This window comes from Chelonoidis abingdonii, chromosome 9 (assembly GCF_003597395.2).
Source record: "Chelonoidis abingdonii isolate Lonesome George chromosome 9, CheloAbing_2.0, whole genome shotgun sequence".
Lineage (NCBI taxonomy): Eukaryota > Metazoa > Chordata > Testudines > Testudinidae > Chelonoidis > Chelonoidis abingdonii.
Window position 1 is genome coordinate 22,764,719 of NC_133777.1, and position 25,683 is coordinate 22,790,401.

At 42.9% G+C, this 25,683-nt stretch overlaps 1 protein-coding gene across 1 annotated transcript in view; it reads left to right on the forward strand.

Annotated features, from left to right (window-relative positions):
- The window catches only part of LOC116824393 (uncharacterized), a 179,900-nt gene that overhangs the window by 114,909 nt on the left and 39,308 nt on the right, over positions 1–25,683 (forward strand). The window contains exons 44-51 of the mRNA XM_032779632.2: positions 593–949; positions 2,000–2,350; positions 7,511–7,642; positions 8,442–8,591; positions 9,406–9,522; positions 21,122–21,295; positions 22,068–22,275; positions 24,984–25,150. Coding sequence (XP_032635523.1) covers positions 593–949; positions 2,000–2,350; positions 7,511–7,642; positions 8,442–8,591; positions 9,406–9,522; positions 21,122–21,295; positions 22,068–22,275; positions 24,984–25,150 — 1,656 coding nt within the window. The remainder of the gene's footprint in view (positions 1–592; positions 950–1,999; positions 2,351–7,510; positions 7,643–8,441; positions 8,592–9,405; positions 9,523–21,121; positions 21,296–22,067; positions 22,276–24,983; positions 25,151–25,683) is intronic.

Sequence of the window (25,683 nt, forward strand, 5' to 3'; positions counted from 1 at the left end):
AAGTGTTTTAACCTTTATGTTTCAAGTTCTGAGCGGGCACAGAGAACTACCTCCATATTTAACACCCTCTGCCACTCTTATTCCTGGAGTAAGAAGCTACTTAATAGAAGGGTGGCAGAATGTTGCCCTGTAGGTGGAGGAGACAGGGTCGGTTATCAAATGTGTCTTGCAGTAGCAGCAAATTAGTGTTTGCAGAGACAAATGTTTTAAAGTTGAGAGCTTGGAGTAATACAGTGACAGATGTTACTGCCATTGCCATAAAATAATGTTTAATCCCAACTTTATAATTAAAATAACTCCTTCCCCCTAGACTCCAAAAAAATCATATCTTTTCTGTCTAGAATTAGGATTTTAGAAATTTACTTTTCCTCTCCAGTATTTATTAAAGAGTTTTTCTCAATGCATTGCTTATTCCTGAGGCCATTTCTGATTTCTCTGTAGAACAGGCTGCCTTAAATGGTCCCATCCCTGAGCTTGTTGGACCAGGAAGGAGAAAAGCCTTGCAATCAAATAGAATCAGATTAATAGGACAGTTGCTTCTACAAGAATATGTGGCTTATTTTTTTGACACAACTTTTCTCTTCTGTCACAGAAGGTGGGATTACCTCAGACTCTAGTCACTGGGGGCTCATTCATTGTCAACACCTGCAATGTTAGTTTAACAATAAACCTCCAGTGCGATGGCAAAACAACTGATGTGCAAATAGATAGCTCCTGCGGACACACGCACGCTTTCCAAGGAATGTTGAGGCACTCAGTGCCCCAGCTCAGTGACATAGGGCTGCCTGCTGAAAACGCCATCCTACTTTCTGCAGCTAAAGGATCCACCATTGAAGGCATTTTGTCGCTACAGGCTGGTGAATGCAAGCTCAAGGCTAAAGGAGATCTACAGACCCAGAATAAAACTGAATGGGCATTGGAGACAGAAACAGAATGTCAGCTTCTGCAGGTAGTCTGGGTGGCTTTTACAAGAGATTCTGGTTCAGTAAAGTAAGGACTAATGGGGATTTAGCTAGAGTATGCTATGAGTGGGTTGCGCAAGCCTCTGTGTTGCTTTGCAAGCAGATCTCAGTCTTCAACTACAGCACTGGATTGAGGCACTGGAAACTGCACAGATCTCTGATGTTAATAGATGTCCCCTACAGAATAGAACTAGATGAAAATTATTGCCTGTTGTCACTATGGCAAGGTTTGAACACCATGCTGCAGTAGAGGTTGTCAAAAGTTTTTGTTTCTTTCAAAAGAGTTCAGGGTTTTTTTTCCCTTCAAACCGGAAATATTGAAATTTTGGGTTTTTCTTTTGCATCCCCACTGAATGTATTAGAAAGGATGATTCCTGGGGCTTTTTGTGGGTTATTTCTAATTATTCGTATTTTTGCCATTAATTTTTCCAACATGAACTTCTTTTAAAAAGGCTGTTCGGTGTCAAAAAGAAAAAAGGAAGAAAATTGCTACCATTCTCTGTGTTGCCTTCAGTGATGGAAAGAGGAAAACCTAAAATTCAAAATATTAACATTTTAAAATATTTGGAACTTCAATTGGTTTTGCAAAATTGTTTTTCCATTTTTTTCATCAGGTTGCATAGAATCCCACTTGAAAAAACTTGTTACCTGTTTTTATGCAGATGAGTGTATTCTCAAAATTCCAAATGGTTCTGGACTGAATTAAACAAGGGATGGTCAATAAACTTTCCTAGACTGAGGAATTAGGAAGTTTGAATTTTTGTAATTTAAAGACTTCATACTATTTGTAAAGAAGTTGTAAGTAAATTCTAGGGGCCAAACCCCAAAGTCCTTTTTCAGTCTTTACTCAGACAAAACTCCCACTTCAATGGCTGCAGTGGCAATTTTGCCTGAGTAAATGGCTCCATAAAGACTTCAGGTTTTGTCTCTGAATTTTTTAATGTGACCATCTTATGTCCCATGAGCTGATGGGGGAAAAGGTAAATCTAAGTCTCAAAGTGAATTTATAATCCCAAAGGATATTTGTCTCTTGATAGAATCTCAATATCCCGGTTCAGTCGCAGCTCATTGGATCTATTCAGAGGGATGGATGCCAAGCAGAACTTCTCTGTACCCTCAAAACAGATGGCAAGTCTGCCCATCTGAAAGTGAGAACAGAGTGCCAGCCAAAGGTCACAGTGGAAATTGAATTCAGTCATGAACTGCCTCAGCTGAAGGAAGTACCAGGAGAAAACAAGTTGTCCATCATGGCAGGAAAAGAGTTAAAATATAGTATTGACATCGAATTGAAATCAGGCTCTTGTGAACTTCAAGCCAATGGGGACCTTCAAGTGGAAAACAAACTTCAGTGGAAAATGCTTATGGAGAACAAATGCAAAACAATGCAGGTACTGCCTGGCATAAAAAGGATGAAGTAAGATAACTGCTTTTACTTGTTACTAGCTGCAGCTAGTTCTAACACAGGGCTCAGTACAGGATTAGCTAATGATGTCAGTGGGAGCAGAGCCAGGACTTTGCTATAAAGAAATTTAGATGATGCTCATGTAACAAAAATGAATCCTGTAGGGACTCCATGCTCCTTTTTAAGTGTATAAAAAATAATGTTCCACTCTTGGAGTCGAAAACACTGCAGCAATACTATCACAAGATACAGGGCCAAATTCTGCCCTGACTTGCACCCCAAAGTGAATGGATTTGTATAATTTGGCCCGTACTGTTTGTGGATATTTACTTTAAAATACTTTGTGTGACAGACCCAGACCAGTGGGGTACAGGAGTCTGGTAGAGGGCAAATATACTAGTCACTGGATGAGTAGTTTTCTGTTCCCTGAGTGACTAGAGCAGGGGCTGCACTAGAGTAGTCAGGAACCTGCTAGAACTAATTAAGGCAGATAGGCTGATTAGAACACCTGCAGCCAATCAAGGGAGGCTAATCAGGGGGCCTGGGTTTAAAAAGGAGCTCACTTCAGTTTGTGGTGGGTGTGTGAGGAGCTGGGAGCAAGAGGTGCAAGGAGCGGAGAGGGAGAGGGAGAGGGTGTGCTGCTGAAGGACTACGGAGTACAAGTGTTATCAGACACCAGGAGGAAGGTCCTGTGGTGAGGATAAAGAAGGTGTTTGGAGGAGGCCATGGGTAAGTAGCCCAGGGAGTTGTAGCTGTCATGCAGCTGTTACATGAGGCACTATAGACAGCTGCAATCCACAGGGCCCTGGGCTGTAACTCTGATTAGAGGGTGGGCCCGGGTTCCCCCCAAACCTCCTAACTCCTGATCGGACACAGGAGGAGTTGACCCAGACTGTGGGTTCCACCAGAGGGGAAGATCACTGAGATGTGCAAATCTGCCAAGGACCCACCAAGGTAGAGGAGGAACTTTGTCACATGGTATTTACTTTGTAAGGGACAACAGTAAAATCACCTCAGGTGCTGATCTTCAGAAGTACTGAGTTCTCACATTGGCTTCAGCTGGAGTTGTGGTTGCTCAGCGCTGCTAAAAAAACATGTCCCAAACTGTGTAAAAAAATATCCAAACCACCCGTGGAGACAAAATGTAAATATAATTTTAATCAGATAATTTCAAGCTATGGAAATTTCCATGCATCTTTATAGAAAATTGAGATTGCTAATAGACTGATTAAAAAACCCTGGTTGCTTAGAAATCACAGATTTGAAAAGTCAGTGTTTACCAATAGTTGCCACATACTGTAGCGTTAGAAATGAGTGATTTAAAGGGCTAGTTGAAAAACTAAAAAATCCATGTATAATTTCCCCCCCAAAAATGTTTGTGATCTGGTTCCAGTTTGAACTGCACCATGATCTCTCCCCCATCTGTCCATGGGCATTCCTTCCAAGTGACAGGCCTCTACCTGCATTTCTCCCAGAATAGAACCCATAGCTCACCTCACATTAGACTGGATCACAAGCCACAACTCCCCCTGTTTCACAAACTGTATTTAATCAAATGGCACAGCTATGTTTGGGTCCAACTACCCTATAGCATCCTCTCTGGAAGTTTGTGACTAGTATGAAATGCAGTGACTCAGGACAGCTTCATCAAAAACAAGTATGATTTATTTGTCCATAGAAACTTAGCTAGCAGAGAGAAACACAGCTCAAACAAACAAAAAATTGCCCCTGACTCCAAGGCAGTCTGCATGGAGGGCTGGCAGGAAACCAGGCAGTTTTTAAAACCTGACAGGCAGGGCCCTGTCAAGATTGTGCCTGGTTTCTGGAGGAACTTTGTCGAAAGACTCTGAAAAACATTTGAACTTCAACAAATGAGCAAATTATGCTGAAAACATCTTGACCAGTTCTCCGATCTCCTCCCTTCTAAGGAAACAGGTAATTTTTAATTGTTTATAGCCCTTTGATTGATCTCTTAGTTCCCAGCACTAACACTGGCTGGAGCCTGGAAGTACGCAATTGTCTGGTAATTGCCCTGAAAGTGTTTGTTGGGAAGTTATATGTCCAGATCCATTGTGTTTCTTTCCTGCTTGTTTTTCCAACCACCCCTTATTAAGCTAGGTTAATATATTCATATAGGAAAGTTTAAGAAGCCCATATAGTAATACAGTTAATTTGCCTCACTGACCAGGTCACACAAAGTATTCATAAAATTATTATAGATCAGTATTCTTAGATTATTACATAGCAGCTCCATATCCACTACAGTTTGTTTGAAAGTTTTCAAAAATGTTTTGGTGGAGGGAGTGGGGTTGGAAATTATAGCAAAGTTTCTGGAAATTGAAATTTTCCTTTTTTCCTTTTTTCCACTGTAAAAAAAAAAAGGAAGTTTTGGGGGACGCAGGGAGGAAAAACTGAAAATTCAAGGAGAGGTGTTTGGGGAGAGCAAAAAAGTTTGATTTTTTTTTTAAATAAGCCATTTTTTTCAACAAAAAATTTCTTCTGCTGAAAAATTTTCAAGCAATTCTGGCTACTTCCATATCTTAGTACATGAAACTATTGTGGTGTCTCACATATCATAGTGTGGTTTGTACCAACCAGTACTATGTTTCTAAGCAAATTTGTTTCTGGCAGGATGATAAAACAAGGGTGCTGTGACTGTCACAGCAAAAAAGAATCAGGAAGCAAATATCCCAGTAGTGTCAGCCAGTTAATTCATTTGTATTTTATTTTTTGTGAGAATTCTTCATCTGTGTCATTCAGAGGTAAAACCCTAAATCTGTCGAGATTTATTGCAATCATATACTGTGTCTGGGCCCTGTCCTGCTACTCTCACCTTTAGCTTATTAGTCAATAAATGCAATAGGTTTCCATTTATTTGTAATTAATCACTGCTTGAGGGACTATCATTCTATGAACCTTCACAGTGTGGCCATTACTTGGAGAAAATGAACATGAGCAGATATTTAGCCCTAAAAAATTATATCTTCTCCACAACGGTTTATCATCAGTGGTCCCTTCTGACCTTAAGTCTATGAATCAGGTAAGGATGCCTAAGCAGCACGATAACATTTTTCTCTCCAAAGTGGGAAGTTCCATCCCTGTATATACATAAATATTCTTTTTTTAGTACCCTGTATAATTGTGCAGTTGTGGACCCTACTCTGGGCATAGTGGTCCTAGAAATTATGCAGCACCTTTTCATTTGGAGAATGTCTGTTGCTTTGGAATAGTTTTTAAAAGCAGAATAACTTAAAGAACAGTATCAGTTCTGATTCCAGCCAACTTCGTATGAAGGAAATCAGTGCAACTGCCAGCAAATATGAGGCCTAATCCTGCATTATTAAACTTAGTGGAAATGTTTCTTTTAATTAAACAGACACAAAATTAAGCCCATAGTACAAATAGGCTCTTCACATTGGGTGACATTTACCCCACTGTATTACTTGTAGTGAAAGTAAATAGGCTCTGTCCAGGGACCTAAACAGGGGATTGGAGGGGATAGAAGCAACTCCCTATAACCTATGGGTGCAGCTCGGTAGCACGTCTGCTGCCTCTATTCCAATCCTTGACCTTCAGTGGAAGTTACAACTCTGCATAGGTCCTAATTTTGGAGTTTGTGGCCACAGGATCCATGTAATTGCAGTCAGCAACTGCAATGACCTTGCCTCACCCCTGGCCTATTTCTAAACCATCCTACATCAAAATGGCAACGTGGAGCTGGCAAGGAGCCAAGCTTTGCCATCCACACGGGTATGTCTGTTCACTACATAGCTATCCATGGCTTTATCAGTGGTACCTGCAGCATTGGTAACTCCACCCACTGGTTATAGATGGTGAATTCCACCCATCATTTATGAAATGAAAATTGAATGGTGATTTTTGTACTATGCAGCTGCAGTGACAAAGACCCCACCCCATCTCTTCAGGTAGGCTTGCTCACAAAAAGAGAGCTCAGGGGCAAGCTGACACCTCTCCTGGGCAGAAGAAATGAGGGGGAAAAAGGGGTAGGGAAGAGAAGAGAAATGTCCACCTTTAAAAACCCCAGAGGCCTGACTCTTCATTGCCCCAACACTTTGTTAGCCATATACACCTGTGTGAAGTGAATGCAAAACACTGCCACTCTTGACTTGGCAGCACCTTACTGTCCTGCACCATGTGGATACATTTACACCCGTATGCTATGGGTGAAGGGAATCAGACTCCTAGTAAAAATGGCAGCTAAGCTAAGTGATAGATAGCACAGTTCTTTATGGAAAATCCTAATGCAGTCCTACATTTTTGTACTATGAGCCTAGATCCCATAGACCAGTGTTTCTCAAACTGGGGTTGCCGCTTGTGTAGGGAGAGCCCCTGGTGGGCTGGGCCAGTTTGTTTACCTGCCCCATCTACAGGTCCAGCTGATTGTGGCTCCTACTGGCTGCAGATCGCCACTGCAGGCCAGTGGGGGCTCCTGGAAGCAGCAGCCAGTAAGTCCCTCTGCCTGCGCCGCTTCCAGCAGCTTCGATTGGCCTGGGGCAGTGATCTGCGGCCAGTGGGAGCCGCAATCGGCTGGACCTGTGAACAGGGTAGGTAAACAAACTGGTCCAGGCCGCCAGGGGCTTTCCCTACACAAGTGGTGACCCCAGTTTGAGAAACACTGCCATAGACAACAGTGCTTCCAGGTAGGTAGGAGATGGAATGAAAAGGAGAAGAGGTGAAGGTAGAAAGTTTTGGAAATATGTTATCACTGAATGGGGCCAGATTTACCAGGACATTCTGGCTGCTTTGCACCACTGCCACGCAAAGCAACTGTAAACTTGGCTTCACTGAATTTATGGCTGCATTATGTCACAACACTGAATCTGACATAGAGTAGTCAAGCGAATTTTCCACATTATCTTGTGCCCTATTTATGCTATACCACATATTAAAGTATAAGAAAATGTTTTAAAATAGGCAGGAGGAAGAAGCGTTGTATATGCTCTCTTTACTGTTTATAAAAGGTTTCTGATATTTACCATGCACTATACAATCATGCTGTCTGATTTACTAGTCTTCCAGCCAGATGCCACACAGTCCACTTATTAAGGGGCAAAGAAGTTACATAAATGTAAAAGATGCTACAGCAAGTCATTTTCAAGTGGATTGTTTATTTTATTTATTGCAGGAGCTTGGAACACCAATAAAAATTGATGGATCAGGCTACATCCTGATAGATAGAATGAACCTAGATTCACAAATGCTAATAATTGTTGATGAAAGTACATTACAGGGCCTTCTTATACTAAAAGCCACTAACGTAAGTATCATGCTGATTATTGGAATGAGTGTGGGGTGAAGTGTGACTCATACTTGCAAACTGCTGTTTTATTACTAGGAAAAACAGGTAGGGAAACTGAAATTTTGTCTTTGCTCAATTGTTAAGTAATGGACAAATATATAGTTTGAGGCAACATTAAAGTCCAGCATGTGATTTAGGTGATTGAACAGTTCATTGCTATAATGTACAGCAAGTCCAATGCTACAAATAATGTAATACAGCCCACCTCAAGTTTCTTAATTAGTTGTTTATGTTCCTTGAGTATTTGTTTGTTTTTCTATTGTGCTATTATGGCTTTAATTCTATTTGGACAGTAAATATCATGCTCAGTACAATGATACGGAAGCTAACATCAGACTAGATGCAGTATATCTCCTCCTACTATAATACCATTTAATAGTCATAAAAGTCTATAGCAATGCACACAGTAGAAGAAATAAAAGGTTTCTGATTAATAAAGTCAACTCTGTGTTTAACAGTGCAACTTGAAAGTGCAGTGGCTAGTTCAATCATCTTTTATTTCTTTATTCAATGCCACAATAAAATTATGGCAGTTATAGCTTTTCTTGATGTCAGATATTGCTAGATAAAAGAGTACAAATAGTATAATGCTATTAACTTCAATACAATTATGTCTAATTTACACCAGAGTATGAGGAGACCTAGACTCACTGAGTTGTCCTTTGAGCTGTGTATAAACCGCAAGGGCTAAGCTCTTTTACACACACTGAGAAGAATATCATATTTTAAACCTTTGTGTGTGTTAAATTGTTAACAGAACAAACAAGAGTTGGATGGCCTGATAACTCATAATATCCAAGGAGCCATTGACCTTGGCATTCCTGCAAGAACGTTAGTGGATGTGACTTCAGAAAAAAATGGTGACCTCTATAAAAGATTCATTCAGTTTAGTGTGGATGGCAAACAAGTAAGTGTCTCCACATATCTATTGTTCAGAGGAAAGGTTAGAAACATGGAGCTGATTTGGTGACCATTATTTTTTTCATTTTGAATAGGCGACAGAGGGAGCCTTATTAGAACTACTGATGATGCATTAAAAGATATGCTATGCATGGGCTCTTTTATGGCCTTACAAGCTACACTTAAGGCTTGAAAATCATTGCACCATAGACACATGCCCACTCAGTAATAGCATGAGACCATTCACAAGACTACTGTGACTCACCTTGGATATTTATCCATATTCTTAAATAGAAAGTCTAACTAACTAAGAACCTGATCTAAAGCCCATTAAGTCAATCGGAGTTTTTCCATTGACTCTAGTCGGCTTTAAATTGGGCCTAGGGCCCCCAAACCAATGTCCTTTACATTTATGGAAAGATTCTCATAGACTTCACTGAGTGCTGGACTGAGCCCTAACCTACTGGGTTGCCCAGTCTCCAATACATTTTTTTCAATCTTTCAAATTGCACTATCTCTTACAACAATGCATTTGATGTCAGGAATGATCCAGAATGCCCATCTCCAAAGGTATAGCAAAACTGTTCATTTTTAAGAGTCTTTCCTTTGTGCCATCACTATTACATTCCCTCCAGTTTTTAGAAAAACAATAAATGTGACAAAGCCCACATTCTATTTATAATGTAAACAAGTGTTATGATATCCATTATGAAATGTTTTCCCTAATGCAGTAGAAATGATGGTTTTGATTGGTCACAATGCAGTCTATACTGGAGATGCACTACATACAAATGATAACATATTTTGTGCTGACAAAACAGATTACAGAAGAATTGAGCTTTATTCGGAAGCTGGACCATGTGTCTATTAACTACAAGCTCACACATAACGTAGAGGCGCTGAAGGCACTGAGAATAGAAGACAGGATTGAGTTGGAGGTATGTTGTCCTTTGGTTTGTATAGTAACAAAAGTGGCACACATCCAGACAATAACCAAGCTATGAGGGAAGCAAAAAGAATACAACAGAACTGTAATGACAAAGAGAGGAGGATTGTAGATGTTACTGTGTGCGGCACCTATGACATATGAAAAAAATAGGACTCATTATTGATAGAATATGATGAATGCTTCTCCGTCTTGATGTACTGCTCTTGTTCTCTCCTTCTTATGTTTTTATTACTGTATTATCCCTTCTGGAGGAAACAACAACACTGGAGATTTCAGAGCAGCTGTACAATAGTGCTTTATTTAACGTCCCAGTTCAACAAAGTTAAATTAGCATGAGTAGCAATTTGGTACCACAAACAAATAGGCCCCAGTACCTGCAGGTAGCATAGATTGTTCTCAATATTTTAGCTGCTTAATCTTATGTTTGGTAACTTGGCTTTTTCCTGCCTCCATATTAACGTATCTGAGATGATCTCTTTCCCTCCATCCCACCAACTCATCTTCCCTTCTTATTTCTATAATCACTCCCAGGCTACTATTTCTTCCTTAGTTTCTGGCCCAGACAGCTGCCATGCTGCTCTTGAGAACCTTCTCTGCCTTTAATCCATCTGTCCTAGAGAACAGCTATTGTTCTTGTCCTCCAAAACCTAATTTTGAGCCTTCTGCTATTTCCCACACTTGGACACTACCTCATGAGCACACATATTGTAGTCCCAGCACTGATCACAAAGTGTGCAAAGTTTTAAAGGTTATTTGTTGTACCGGTTGTGACATTTAATGTACTAGGACATTTGTAGTCTGTATACAAATATACCTCACAATCTTCAAACCTGCCAGTGTGTGACGCAAGCCAGTTGACTGTGTGAAAAATGGCTGAACACTTGGGTTTTGCATGTCATGCCATAATGGGCAGATTATAAATCTGTTGCTGCTTCTTTGAGTTCTGCCGCCCTCACAAGGACCGCCAGGGTGCCCCCTGCGGTTTGCCACCCCAGCCACACGCTTGGAGTGCTGGTGCCTGGTGCTGCCGCTGACTGTAGCAATTTGAAGGTGAGAGCCTGGTGTGACTGGGCTCTCTGCCTCAAAATGATCTTGAGGAAGAAATCTCTCCAACCTGAGATGGACCCGCAGACCACCTCTCCAGGCACACCCCTCTCAGGGACAGGAGACATGCCTTCCTCTAAAAGACCAAGGAAGAGGGCACAGACCTCTCTGCAGAGAGCACTGCAGAAATAAGGGCGTTCTCCTGCCAGGTTAGTACCCTCAATGCTGACACATGTTTGAGTAATACCTCTGGCACAGCCGAGTGCCGAGCAAAGGAGATTGAGTTGAGGCACAGATGAAGACATGCCTCCTCCATGGCACTGACCTCACTGGTGAAGAACTTGGTACAGAGTGTCTCCTCCGGGAACATGCCTCCTCCTCTGGCGCCAACATCACAGTTCTCACCAGTAGAGAAAGCTAAATCAGCACCGACCACACTGATTAAACTGCCACAACACCTGGTGGCACTGACGAGAGCACCCCCACTGGCATTGATGGTATGGCCAACTGAAATGCCACAGAATCTGCTGCAACAGAGAGCCTTGGCTATCTCTTTGGCACCACAGTCCCCTTTACTCAGTACCGAGGGTTCCCTGAACTCTGTAGTGGTGTTCCCCAGACTTCTCAGGTAGCTTTACATTTATCTAGTGAAGATGATGATGATCATCCAATTTCCTGGAGCAAGTGCTGAAGGAACCAACTAGGGGTACAGCTCTTCTTGACTTGCTTCTCACAAACAGAGAAGAATTAGCAGGGGAAGCAAAAGTGGATGGGAATCTGGGAGGCAATGACCATGAGATGATTGAATTCAGGATTCAGACACGAGAAAGAAAGGAGAGCAGCAGAATATGGACCCTGGACTTTGATGCCTTCAGGGAACTCATGGGCAGAATCCCCTGGAAGAATAACATGAAGGGGAGAGGAGTCCAGGGGAGCTGGCAGTATTTTAAATAATCCTTATTGAGGTTGCAGGAACAAACCATTCCGATGTATAGAAAGAATAGTAAATATGGCAGATGACCAGCTTGGCTTAACAGTGAAATCCTTGCTGATCTTAAACACAAAAAAGAAGCTTACAAGAAGTGGAAAATTGGACAATTGACCAGGGAGGAGTATAAAAATATTGCTCAAGCATGCAGGACTAAAATCAGGAAGGTCAACTCACACTTGGAGTTGCAGCTAGCAAGAGATGTTAAGAGTAACAAGAAGAGTTTCTTCAGGTATGTTAGCACCAAGAAGAGGGTCAGAGAAAATGTGGGCCCCTTACTGAATGGGGGAGGCACCCTAATGACAGAGGATGTAGAAAAAGCTAGTGTACTCAGTGCTTTTTTTGTCTCTGTCTTCACGAACAAGGTCAGCTGCCAGCCTACTACACTGGGCAGCACAATATGGGGAGGAGGTGACCAGCCCTCTGTGGAGAAAGAAGTGGTTCAGGACTATCTAGAAAAGCTGGACAAGCACAAGTTCATGGAGTCGGATGCACTGCATCTGAGGGTGCTAAAGGAGTTGACGGATTGCAGAGCCATTGGCCATTATCTTTGAAAACTCATGGCGATTGGGGGAGGTCCCAGATAACTGGAAAAAGGCTAATGTAGTGCCCATCTTTAAAAAAGGGAAGGAGGAGGATCCGAGGAATTACAGGCCAGTCAACCTCACCTCAATCCCTGGAAAAATCATGGAGCAGGTCCTCAAGGAATCAATTTTGAAGCACTTAGAGGAGAGGAAAGTGATCAGGAACAGTCAGCATGGATTCACCAAGGGCAAGTCATGCCTGACTAACCTAATTGCCTTCTATGACAAGATGACTGGCTCTGTGGATGAGGGAAAAGCACTGGATGCGTTATTCCTTGTTTTTAGCAATGCTTTTGATACCGTCTCCCACAGTATTCTTGCCAGCAAGTTATAGTAGTATGGGTTGGATGAATGGACTATAAGATAGATAGAAAGCTGGCTAGATCATCAGGCTCAACGGGTAGTTATCAATGGCTCCATGTCTAGTTGGCAGTCGGTATCAAGTGGAGTGTCCCAAGGGTTGGTCCTGGGGCTGGTTTTGTTCAATATCTTCATTAATGATCTAGAGAATGGCATGGATTGCACCCTCAGTAAGTTTGCAGATGTCACTAAACTGAGAGGAGAGGTAGATACGCTGGAGGGTAGGGATAGGATACAGGGGGACCTAGACAAATTATAGAATTGGGCCAAAAGAAATCTGATGAGGTTCAACAAGGACATGTGCAGAGTCCTGTACTTAGGATGGAAGAACTGCTACAGACTAGGGACTGAGTGGCTAAGCAACAGTTCTGCAGAAAAGGACTTAGGGGTCACAGTGGACGAAAAGCTGGATATAAGTCAACAGTGTGCCTTTGTTGCCAAGAAGGCTAACAGCATTTTGAGCTGTATAAGTAGGAGCATTGCCAGCAGATCCAGGAATGTGATCATTCCCCTCTATTCAGCATTGGTGAGACCTCGTCTGGAGTACTGTGTCTAGTTTTGGGCACTACAAGAAGGATGTGGAATAATTGGAAAGAGTCCAGCGGAGGGCAACAAAAATGATTAGGGGGCTGGAGCACATGACTTATGAGGGGGCGCTGAGGGAACTGGGATTATTTAGTCTGCAGAAGAGAAGACTGAGGGGGGATTTGATAGCTGCTTTCAACTACCTGAAAGGGGGTTCCAAAGAGGATGGATCTAGACTGTTCCAGATAAGACAAGGAGTAATGGTCTCAAGTTGCAGTGGGGGAGGTTTAGGTTGGATATTAGGAAAAACTTTTTCACTAGGAGGGTGGTAAAGCACTGGAATGGGTTACCTAGGGAGGTGGTGGAATCTCCTTCCTTAGAGGTTTTTAAGGTCAGGCTTGACATAGCCCTGGTTTGGATGATTTAGTTGGGAATTGGTCCTGCTTTGAGCAGAGGGTTGGACTAGATGACCTCCTGAGGTCCCTTCCAACCCTGATATTCTGTGATCATGTGCAGGGGCCAGGCACCTTTTCACCGCACCACTCATCATCAGTGGCCGAACGAAGACCATCCTGGAGCCATATGGGGCCCAAATACCATTACAACCAGAAGGATCAACCCTGGTACGAACTGCCATGGATGTCCCCACCGATGGCCTTTCCAGTGCAAAGGGCACATTGGGAACCCTGATGAGCTTACCGAGGCCCCCACTTCAGGCCACCCACGGCTCATAGAGGTGAGCTGAGGTCTAATCCTGTGTCCTCCATCCCGCAGGCAAAGGAGGCTAAGGATGTTGGAGATGACACTGAAACAGGCACAGATCAGGAAGTTACATCTCCTGCTCACAATTCTTCCTCCTCCTTGGACCAAGCAATCATGCCACCACCGCTAACCTCAGCAGTTGACTTCAAACAGTTCCAGGAACTGTTTAGGTGGATTACCAAAAGCCAGAATATCCCCTTGGAGGAAGTTCAGACAAACCAGCACAAACTGGTACAAATTCTACAACCTTCCTCTACTTCCAAGATCACTCTGCTCATCAAATATGCAATTCTGGAACTAGCAGAGACAATTTGGCAGACTCCGGCTTCGATTCTGCCGACATGTAAAAGGGCAGATAGGAACTAGTATTAAGACCCCGCCAAAGAGGTGAACTTCCTCCCACCTGCTTCCCAACTCCTTCATGTTTGATGCCGCTAATCAACAACAACAACCACCAAACAACAACAGTTTTGATCAGCCCCACAAGATAAGGAACACAAGAGGCCCAACTTCTTTGGATAAAAAGTTTACTCCTCAGCAACATTACAATTCAGAGTCGCCAATTATTCTGCTCTCTTAGCAAAAAACGATTATAACTATGGGAAATTGAGCTCTTTCACTGAGGAGCAACAAGCACAATGCAAGGCCATTCTAAGTGAGGGCTAACTTGTTGCTCACACAGCCCTCCAAGAGTCCCTGAACCTAATTGACATGGCAGCCATAACCATGGCCACGACTGCAGTGATGCACCAAGCAACCTGGCTGCAATCCTGGGGCATTCCCAAGGAACTCCAAACCAAGGTCGAAGGCCTGCCCTTTGACTGAGAGAAGTTGTTCTCGACCAAGACAGACAAGGATTCTTGAGCCATCTTTCACACTCAGAGGAATGTATATTCCACATTGCGAAGAGAAGATGATACCAACCTTATTAGAGAACCAGAGATTCCTTTTCTAACTGACAACAACAGTGGCAATACGAGAATCAACAACAGCATCAATGGTTGCAGCGACGGAGAATACCTCAATCTCAACTGTTGACTTCTCAGTCAGCTCTGCCCAGGCCACAATTTAGAAGTTTTGGTCCTGGATTTGAGAGACCTCTTTCACCAGGCAGCGCTTACACCCTATCCATCCCCATGCTTTGGTCATCGCCTTCACCCATTTTACCATATTTGGACATCAATAACCACAGACCAGTGGGTGTTGGAGATACTATGATCCCTTTTACCTCCCAACCACCTACCATACCCCCTTCCCTGTCCCTCTTCAGGGACCTTCTCACAAGCACCTGTTATGATAAGAAGTCAATCATCTTCTATAACTAGGGGCCATAGAATGGGTACTTTGTAATAAAAGGGGAAGGGATACTAATCCCACTACTTTCTGACCCAGAAGAAGAATGGGGGATGGAGACCTATCTTGAACCTCAGGAAGCTCAACAAGTTCATTTGTACTCAACAAGTTCAAGGTGTTTGCACTGGGCATGATCATTCCAATGCTGCAAAAGGGTGACTGGTTTTCTGACCTCAACTTCCAAGATGCTTATTTCCATTTTACCATACACCCTGCTCACAGGAAATTCCTGCCATTCACAGAAGGACACGACCACTTCCAGTACAGCGTATTACCATTCGGCCTGTCCACTGCGCCAAGTGTCTTCTCCAAAACTCTAGCAGCAGTAGCAGCACATTTACACGAACAAGGGATAATGTTCTTCTCATACTTGGACGATTGCCTTCTCAAAGGTCCAACTCAACAAGAAGCATTGGACACAGTCCAGCTGACGATCACAGTATTCAGGGATTTAGAGCTACAGATAAACGAATGAAAAACTACTCTAATCTCTGTTCAACAACTGGACTTCATCTGGGCACATCTCAATGCCATAGAGGCCAAGGTATCCCTACCTCTGAACAGATTCATAATGCTGACAAACCTCATCTCGGAGGTCAGACTAAGTCTCCAAATACTGGCTCGTACTGTCATACAACTGTTAGGACACATGGCAGTCACAATGTTTGTGGTACAACATGCAAGACTACATATGTGCTGGTTGAGCTCAGCATACATACGCAGCAAACACAGCCTATACACTGGTGGACAAGACCAGAAAAAATATGCCTGGGCATCCTGGTCCAACAGGAACCTCCATCAATAGTAATCATAACGTACGCCTCGCTGATAAGCTAGGGAGCCCACGTGCATCAACTCATGACTCAAGGCAAATGGTTTCCTGTGGAGTCTCATTTGCGCATCAGTTTACTAGAGTTATGCGCGGTACACAATGCCTGCAGACATTTTCTACTACACATAAGGAATTAATCAGTCTGCATAATGATCAGCAACATTGCCTGTATGTTTTGCATCAATCGTCAAGGGGGTGCTCAATCACACTCACTATGCACCGAAGCCATGAAACTGTGGAACTGGTTAACATAAACAACATAAACATTTTGGCTTCCTACTTTCCCATCTGTTAGAATTTGACGGCAGACATGCTGAGCAGGTACTTCTCTGTGGACCATGAATGGGAAATGAACAGGGGAGTCCTGCAATCCATATTTCACTGGTGGGGCACTCCCCTCATTGACTTGTGGTTTGTTGGGGGTGCAGACAGATGCACAGTGTTCTGTTTGAGAGCAGGAATGGGACCATGATCATTGGGAGACACCTTCGTCATCACATGGGAGACACAACTCACGTACACATTCCGCCCCCGATTCCCCTAATTTCACGTGTGATCCACAAAATGTGCTTAGACAAGGCCAAGGTCATCCTGATAGTCCTGAAGTGACCCAAACAGGCATGGTACCCTCATCTGCTGTGCATGGCAATATGCGCCCCTCAGACTTTCCCTTGCCGCTTGGACCAGCTGTCTCTGGACAATGGTCACACTCTTCACCTGAATCCAAAGATTCACCTACAAGCATGGCTCCTGAATAGTTCCATCATGGCGAATTAGCCTGCTTGGAATAAGTCAAACATATATTACTAAACAGAAAGAAAGTGAACACGTGTAATACTCACCTTAAAAAAAATGGAAGAGATTCTCCTCCTGGTATCAAGAAAAACACTTGACGGCCTCCACTACACCATTACCTACTAGAGGGGAAATGCTTAGGTTTATCAATGAGCTTGATCAAAGTCCATCTTGCAGCCATTACAGCATTCCATCATGAGATTGACGGGACCTCGATCTTCTCACACCCCATTACTAAACGCATCCTCGTGGGACTCCAGAACATGTACCCAGAGGTTCCCCAACCTACTATGGCCTGGGACCTCAGTCTGGTATTGAAATGCCTCACCAGGCCACCATTTGAACCCCTAGCCACCTGTTTCCTCCTCATTTATCCATGAAAGTGGCCTTTTTAGTCGCTATTACTTCTGCCAAATGGGAAGTGAGATAGGGGCTCTTATGGCCGATCCTTCCTACACAATATTCTTCAAAGACTAGGTCATGCTACAATCACACCCAAACTTTCTACCAAAGGTCACATCATCCTTTCATATGAATCAACCAATCATCTTCCCATGTTCTATCCCAAGTCTTACAGGAATCCAGCAGCAACCGTCTTGCATACTTTGAACGTTAGCCATGCATTAGCTTTTTACTTGGAAAGAACCAAACCTTTCCGAGAATCTCCCAGACTTTGTTTCTACTATCGAGCATTCCATTTTAAAACATTCCCAGCACTCCACTCAGAGATTGTGAAAATGGATCTCCACATGCATTCAACAATGCTATCGTATTCGAAACATGAACCTGCCTGGGCACATCAGAGCTCATTCTACACGCTCAGTTTCAACCTCGATAGCATTCCTAAACAATGTTCCAATATTAGAGATTTGCAGGGTGGCCACTTTGTGCTTCTGTCCACACATTCACTGACCACTATGTAATTACTCAAGACTTCTGGGCTAACACCGTAGTTGGCCTAATCGTACTTACCTTTATGACTTAAACCCGAAGTCCTTCTTTCCCTTCTGAGGAGCACTGCTCTACAGTCACCTGAAATGGAGCACCCACAAGGAAAGCATTCAGAGAAGAAGAAAAGGTTACTAACCTTGTGCAGTAACTGAGGTTCTTCAAGATGTGTGTCCCTGTGGGTCCTCCATTACCCACCCTCCTCCCCTCTACTTCAGAGTTCACAGTAAGGACTCTGTGGTAAAGAAGGAACTGGCGGGATCGGGTTGTGCACGTGCTAGATTCAGCACCAATGGCACCACGAGACACTGACTGGGCACGCACGGACACTGCTATTGTAAATCTCCGATAGATGGCGCCGGGATGCACCGACACCTGAAGTGGAGCACCCACAGGGACACGTATCTCGAAGACCCTCAGTTACTGCACAAGGTGAGTAACTTTCTCTTTCTCACCATATTAATTAAATAAACCAGGATTCTTGTCGGATGAGATTTTCCAGGGAGCAGGGATGGTCTCAGGCTGCTTCCAGTGCAGTCAAGTTAGGTTTCCTGGCCCTCACCTCTTAACCCAAAGACAATGAATTTAGGCTGGGTCTACCATATCTGCAGAGCTCCACTTTTGCTCCAGCAGCTCTGGGCCTCTGCTCTTTGCTTCCAAATCTCAGAAAGGGGGAGCCCAGGAGTTGGCCTTGCTCCCCAGGAGGGAAAGTCCCAAGGGAGTAGGCTGTACCAATATACTTTCCACAGGAGGCAAAGGAGGCTTTTAGCTTGTTAAGAGCCCAGCTGCTCAGGGCCTGCTCCACTTTCCTTTTCATAGAATCACAGAAATGTGGAGCTAGCAGGGACCTCAGGCGGTTGTGTAGTTCAGCCCCTTTCTCTGAGGCAGGATCAAGTAAACCTAGCCATCCATGACAAATGTTTGTCCAACCTGTTCTTAACAACTTCCACAACTTCCCTTGGAGGCCAATTCCAACCCTTATAGTTGGAAAGATTTTTCCAATATCAAACCTAAATCTCCCTTGCTGTACATTAAGCCCATTACTTCTTGCCCAGCCTTCACTGGATATGGAGAACAATTGATCACAGTCCTCTTTGTAACAGCCCTTAATGTATTGGAAGACTGTTATTTGATCTCTCCTCAATCTTCTCTTCTGAAGACTACAACATACCAAAGTTTTCTAACCTTTTCTCATAGGTCAGGTTTTCCAAAATTTTATCATTGTGGTTGCTTTCCTATGGACTCTCCCCCAATTTGTTCACATCTTTCCTAAAATGTGGTGCCTAGAACTGGACACAGTACTCCAGCTGAGGCCTCACCAGTGCTGAGTAGAAGAGGACAATTTCCTCCTGTGTCTTACATACAACACTCCTGTCCATACACCCCAGAATGATGATTGACTTTTTTGCCATTTCCTCACATTGTTGACTCAGATTCAGTTTGATCCACTACAACCCCCAGATTCCTGTTCAGCAGTACTACCTCCTACTCAGTTATTCCTCATTTGGCAGTTGTGCATCTGATGTTTCCTTCCTAAGTGAAGCACTTTGTACTTGTCTTTATTTTCCACCTTTCTGTCCTGTGAAAAACTGAAGCAGCCTGCCCTGCTTCCTCTTTTAAAACTGTCAGCATTTAGGTTTCCTCCCTCACATGCCCCTCACCTGCTGATGCTCCTTTGCACACACACTACCCGAGATAATGGTGCAGCAGGGCAATCTGATCCAAGGTATCATGTACCGCCCCGTGCAGCACACTGGTGAAGTGTGAGCACACTGTCCCCAGGTGATCAACATGCCATGAGGTACTTCAGCAATGCAATATATAGAACTGGACAGGGTTTTATTCATATGGTTTTGGGCTCTTCCATTTCAACAATATGTAGCTGAAATGGTCTAATGAATTTAAACATGTGAGAACCTTTGTGAGACAGAAACCCGTGAAATGGCACCAGCTGCCGATTAACACCACAGCTGCATGGAAGAGGTTAGGGTAAAAGCTTATGAATAAATGTCTGGGTTAAATTGGAGAGATATGAAAAAAATGTGCAGCTTTTGAAATATCTCCAACTACTCTTCTGCAGTAAAGCAGCCTGATGGGAGGAGAGTGTGCCACATAAATACTTGGGAAACGTGGCTTTGAAGGTTAACATTTATTTGCAGAACACCAGGTTCCCTCAGAGGGTTTGGAAGTAAGTGGAGAGAACCGCACACCCTGTTTATGGGGTAGGAAGCAGAAGCTGAAAACACTTTAACGCTTCCTCTCAATAGTAGCTTGATCATCGCAGACACCCAATAAAAGTTTGTCTGGTACTACTGGCTTTTTAACCTAGACAGACAAATGAAAGGTATGCTGTTCATTTATAATACACTATGTCTCTGGAAAATAGAATTTAATTTTCTGTTTGTAAATGTCACACCTTATGCTTTTAAAAAATTCATAATGTACTAATTAATGAACAATAATTGCAATTAGTTGTCCTGGCCTCACTATGGTAATACGCTTCTATTTAGTAATATGACACGTATATAATGCCTTTCCCCTCAAAGCGCATCACCCATTATACACAAGGATCTATCTCCAAATAAAGGCCACCTCTAGGTTGAAACACAACATGTTTAACAGCATGTAGCAACGCATCATTTTAGACTGGGAAGAGAGAACAGCTGATGGAATTGAAAAATGCAGGAGAAATTTATTTCCTTATTTATTTTTTAAAATTTCTTTCACACAGTAGGTCTCTGGGCACATGCACAGACATTTGCAAAGCAATACAGAAATGTTTGGGTAAACGTCAATGCAGGTTTTCAATGCTGATTCTATTAATTAAGCTGAAATGAACAATGGAAGTTAAGGGGCCACCTCAGGCAAGACTGGCTTTGCCTTATACCCTGAGATTTGGGCTTTCTCAGGGAGAAAATAAATTCCAGAACCAAGGGCCCTCTGCTATTCCTGGGCAATCAGTGACTAAGAATGAGGATGTGTGAGCTAAATTCCCCTGTTGTGTTGATGCACAAGGAGAGAGGCAAACTCTCAAGTAGCAGGGCCCCAAACCTGCTAGGGCTTTATAAATCAATGCCAATACTACCTTGAATTGCACCTGAGAGCAAACAGAGAACCAGGGCACCACATGTTTAACAACACTGAACAGAAAAACAAGGGAGAAGAAACAAACCATCTGGACATGATGGAGGTTGGAACACTGAGGTAACCAGAATGTAATTACCCAAATTGGAATTTCATGCTAAACACCAAAGTTAACTTTCCCTTAATGACCCACAAGCTCCTGAGACTTCTCTTTTATACCTCATCTCAAAGATCCATCCTGAATTGAAAAGGGAATCCTGACTAACTTTTGTAAACTCACCCCTTTTTATATCATTGATATTATCACTCACAGGCTACCATTGACCTGAAGGATAGCAAGAGTTTCAGTATCAAAACACTCTATGGTTCTTGCCTAATGGTTCTGGGAGGACAAATCCGAAAGACTGAGGCAAGAACTGACTTGACTGGGAATTTCCAGCACAATTGGCCATGGCTGACACAACTTGGAGTCTCAGCATTGATCCAGGTATTTTTCATTTTAAAATAGTTTGATGAATTGTTATTTATTATTTGTAATCCAGTAGCACCAAAGAGTTCCAGTCATGGACCAGAACCCTGCTGTGCTAGGCACTATGCACACGCAGAATGTAAAGGTGGTATCTGCCCCCAAAAATTTACAATCTAAGGAAGGCCAAAATATGAGTCTTAAGAATGAATTTGCTGGTTTGTAAACCAGTCTGTTCCATTTTGATCGTTGATAGTATAGCTCATACAATGATTAGGAATTTAAAATGCAATGTAAGTCCTGAAGAAATAGATTTTCAGAGCATTGCATTGCTCAGTAAGACACAGCTCCCATGATTTTAATGGGAATTGTGTACTTCACAGAGAAATATTTTCTTAAATGTCCCCTCATGGAATTAGGAGAAAAATCCTCCTGTCTTCTAAACTGTGTGTGCATGTGTGTGCGCGCACATCAAGAGTTTATTGTATAATCTTAGTTATATTTTCATCTTTTTATGGGATAAGATGTAACTTGAGCAATATGTGACATAAAATTGATTCCTACAATTGATTAAACTTAAGTTAAATGGCAGTTCATTTCAATGGATCTATCTGATACTAGAAATGTTAATCGATAACAATTGAATGGGTTAAAGCTCTGCTATGTATGGGTCAATTTTAGTAACAATTATAGATAAGTCACTTTTCCTTCTGCTGTCCTTCTCTGAAAAGGAACAGGCCAGGATATTGTTTTTGAATGTCTGTTTTCAGTACTTATACATATCTTTTATCAGATGGTTGTATCCCTTCAAAGATTAAATTCTGCTCAAGAGAGACATATGCAAATTATGGCTGGACAAACATCAGTCGTGTACACAGTTAACTCTCGTCATGTTGGCCAGCAAATGGAAATTTTCTGCCAAAGTGTACATAACAGTGAGGCACTACTGACATTTGGCTACCCTAAGGCGACCAATCTGACTCTTGTGTTACAAAAACTAGGTAGGATGCTGTTTTTTGTAGTCTTTTTATGCAACAGGACTTTGTGGTCGTTACTACTGTTTGTGTAATTATTTGCAAGTTGATTTGCTGTGTGCCACTGATACTGTCTAAAAAGTCACAGTATTTCCTTTCTCCAATAAAAATGGTAGCATGTAAAAATGTGTATGTCATGAGATGAGTTAGATCTATTATTTTTTGTATTCCAGTTGAGGTCAGGGCCGCATTGCGCTAGATGCTGTGCAAACACAATGCAAAACACCAGTCTCTACCCCAAGACCTCACGATTGATAAAGTGTGGGAGAAAGGTCAGCATTATAGCTGTGTTATAGATGGGGAAATGAGGGTCACAGAGGGGAAAATAACTTGTCAAGGTCACACTGAGAATCTGTGGTAGCGTTGGGCATTGAACCCACATCTCCTGAGTCCCAGGTCAGAGCCTTAACCCCAAGAGGACATTCTCTCTACCGCAAGTTGCTTCAGGTATAATTTTGTCTTCAGCTTCCAACCAGCTTTTATGGGCTATTTTAGCTACCTCCGATGAAAACAATTCAGCAGTTCTGGAATCATTTATGCCCTGAATGATGAGTCTCTAGGTTTTTTTTAAGCAGTCAAACTGTTGCACATATGTCTCCATCACATACATTCTTTCTCTTTATGTAGAAGAACTGAGATACAAGGCAAACATTGACCAATTAATGATCAATCTGGTTAATGGCCCACCCATCGTCATCTGTTGCATACTCCACCCCCAAAAAAACCAACAACCAGATCCACCAAACCCCACTTGCAGCATGAAATTCTCCCTACATCTCCAAAATAGCAGTGCCTCCAATAGTGATGAGATTTCCATTTGGGGTTTAGTAGAAGGGCCCTGACCACAGGGAACCAATGCAGTTCTGCTGTATGCAGGGGGGGAGAGTAGGATTGGGATCCCCCACACAGGGTGCAGAAACCAACCACCGTGCGCAGCAGCAGAGCACAGGTCCAAAGGGATTTACAGTGCAGGGTTTATTTGTCAATAGGGATGACAGGAACTCCGTTGGAGCACACACTGCTGCAGTCCTGACAACAGAGCGTAGGTGGAGGGAAAAGTTCCTTCCCTCAAGCCCATATGGAACTCCTGAGCACACAGCCCAGTTATTCAGGCCATACACCAACACTAACATTTGCCTCATAATGCTTAGATAAAATGAAAGGGCCATTGACACTAATAGCATGTGCTGGTTCCTGCTCATCTTCCCCCACCCTTCTTTCCATGGGGATGCCGGTTCTCCCTCGGGCATGGAGTCTCCTCCTCTCTTGCTCACACAGCCAGTGCTGCTAGGAGTCAAATTCTTGGCAGACTCCCCCTGTGCTTTGCTGTACAGGAACAGATTTCCTTTGTGCCAGGTTGCCAACACCATTTCTGCTGTTGCCCCATATCTGGATGGAGGCGTGGCCAGGCCAAATTTGAGTTGCATTGCAACCCTGTGTGCCAGGTACCACTGCATTGGAATGGTCAGGCCCTGGCTTCTGCCTCTGTGGCCTACGGAACTTTGAGCAAAGCAAAAGCCTTGGGGCAGAAGTGGCACAAACTGCCCCTGCCCCATTCCAGCCCTCTCAGTTGGCACCACTGGTATAAACTTGGTCCCTGCACCAAGAGCAAGTAAGCAGGCTTAACCTAGGTGAATTGGCCATCAGTTGTGTATGAAGGGCTATAATAGTCTCCATGGCAACCATAAACCTCACCACCAACACATGGCTTGGCCTGTGGATCTGCTTAGGTGCAGACAGAGCCACGTGGCACGTGCCATCCTGCTCTCCAAACATAAACACAGAAGGAGCCACCACAGCTGCATGGCACTAGAGGTTGCAGACCTCATCTCCATCTTCACTTCCTATCTCCCACTGCAACAAGTGTCTTCTGTGCCCAAATGGAAGAATGGTTACATTTAAGTAAACGCTGTGTGATGTAAGTACAGGTGTCATGGAGGTCAGCAGGGACCAAGCTAATACTTTCAGTACCAATAGCTAAAACCCTACTACTTAAATCAAAAGGTGTGCCTCCATTAGCTGTTAATAGGTGCTCACTCTCGCTTGAGCCAGCCACTAAAGAGACTGGATCACAAGCCAGCATACTGCATGCCTTTCCATATTTTTCTCTGCTTCTCTAAAGCTTTCCTGGGTTTCAGGTTCGCCCCCTTTTTCCCTCCTGTTTTCCCCCCTCCTTTTATGTCCTTTTTCCATTTTGCTACTGAAAAAGTGGGAGTGGAAGGGGGGAAAAGAAAAAAAATATCATTTGAAATATGATGATGATCTCTATTTGTAATAGAGGGGAGCAATTTACCTCAAAACAGGTCTTTTTTGCTAAAGGAAACTATACCAGTATGCTGGGTGCCATAAAAACCATGTGTATTGACAGACAATAAAGCCCTGATCTTGCAAAACGCATTGACTCCTAAGACACCAGTTGCATACATAAAAGTTATACACAATCTTAAATGCTTTGCTAGATCCTGGCTTAATATATACAAATGCAATTGAAGAAGCCAGTGTTTGGGCTCAGCAAACCCAAGACAACAGCCCATGCCATTCTAGAGTGTCTGATGTTTTATGGCTTTACTCAAAAGGTGCATATTCACTGGCACTTTTGGTTTTGCATAAGCCTGCACTGAATGGGATGGAGCCCATTAAAATGGCATGATTAATGTTCTGTTCATTGCTTTTAGAAAACAAAGCCAAGACAACCTTTGAAATTCAATATGATGACAAATATATAACTCTGAATATGGATGTTGTTACCGACTTTGAACTGTATGATACGTTTGAACTGATGGCAGAGGTAAAACATTCAATAACTGGTCTCAAGCATCTGGGACTGCCCTTCATGATTAAGGTAATAAAACATAGATAGATAGCTTTGTGTGCTTTGATTAGAGGAGTGTATTGAGTTACCATGGATGATAGTTCTAATTTTAGTTACACTGGCACGAATCCGTTGCAACTTCAATAGCAGTACTTGTGATTTAGAATGGTGTAGGTGAGAGCAGGCCTTGGCTTAGTGTATCCAAATATTTATTTAATATAAATAAATATCATGCAGAGCTAACAGTCCATTTTCAAGTAAATCCAGTAGGTAGTAGAAATTTCTGTTCTTACTGGTTAAACTTGCACTTCAAAAAGGAGCAGATTTAAAATAAGCCATAGTGATCACATTTTCTAATGTGAACAGGTTCTTAGCAAATCAGAAAGACTTTACTGAAAACAGCTTTATACACACAACCCTGATATAGAATTCCTGTGTTTTGGTTTAAGTCATTTGTAGGACTTCAGCAGGGACGTTTGACCAGATGCAATGACTGCCGCACATTTCACTGCCTCTCACCATACTCGTTTACTATTCAAGCAATATTTTGAAGTTTCCAAGCC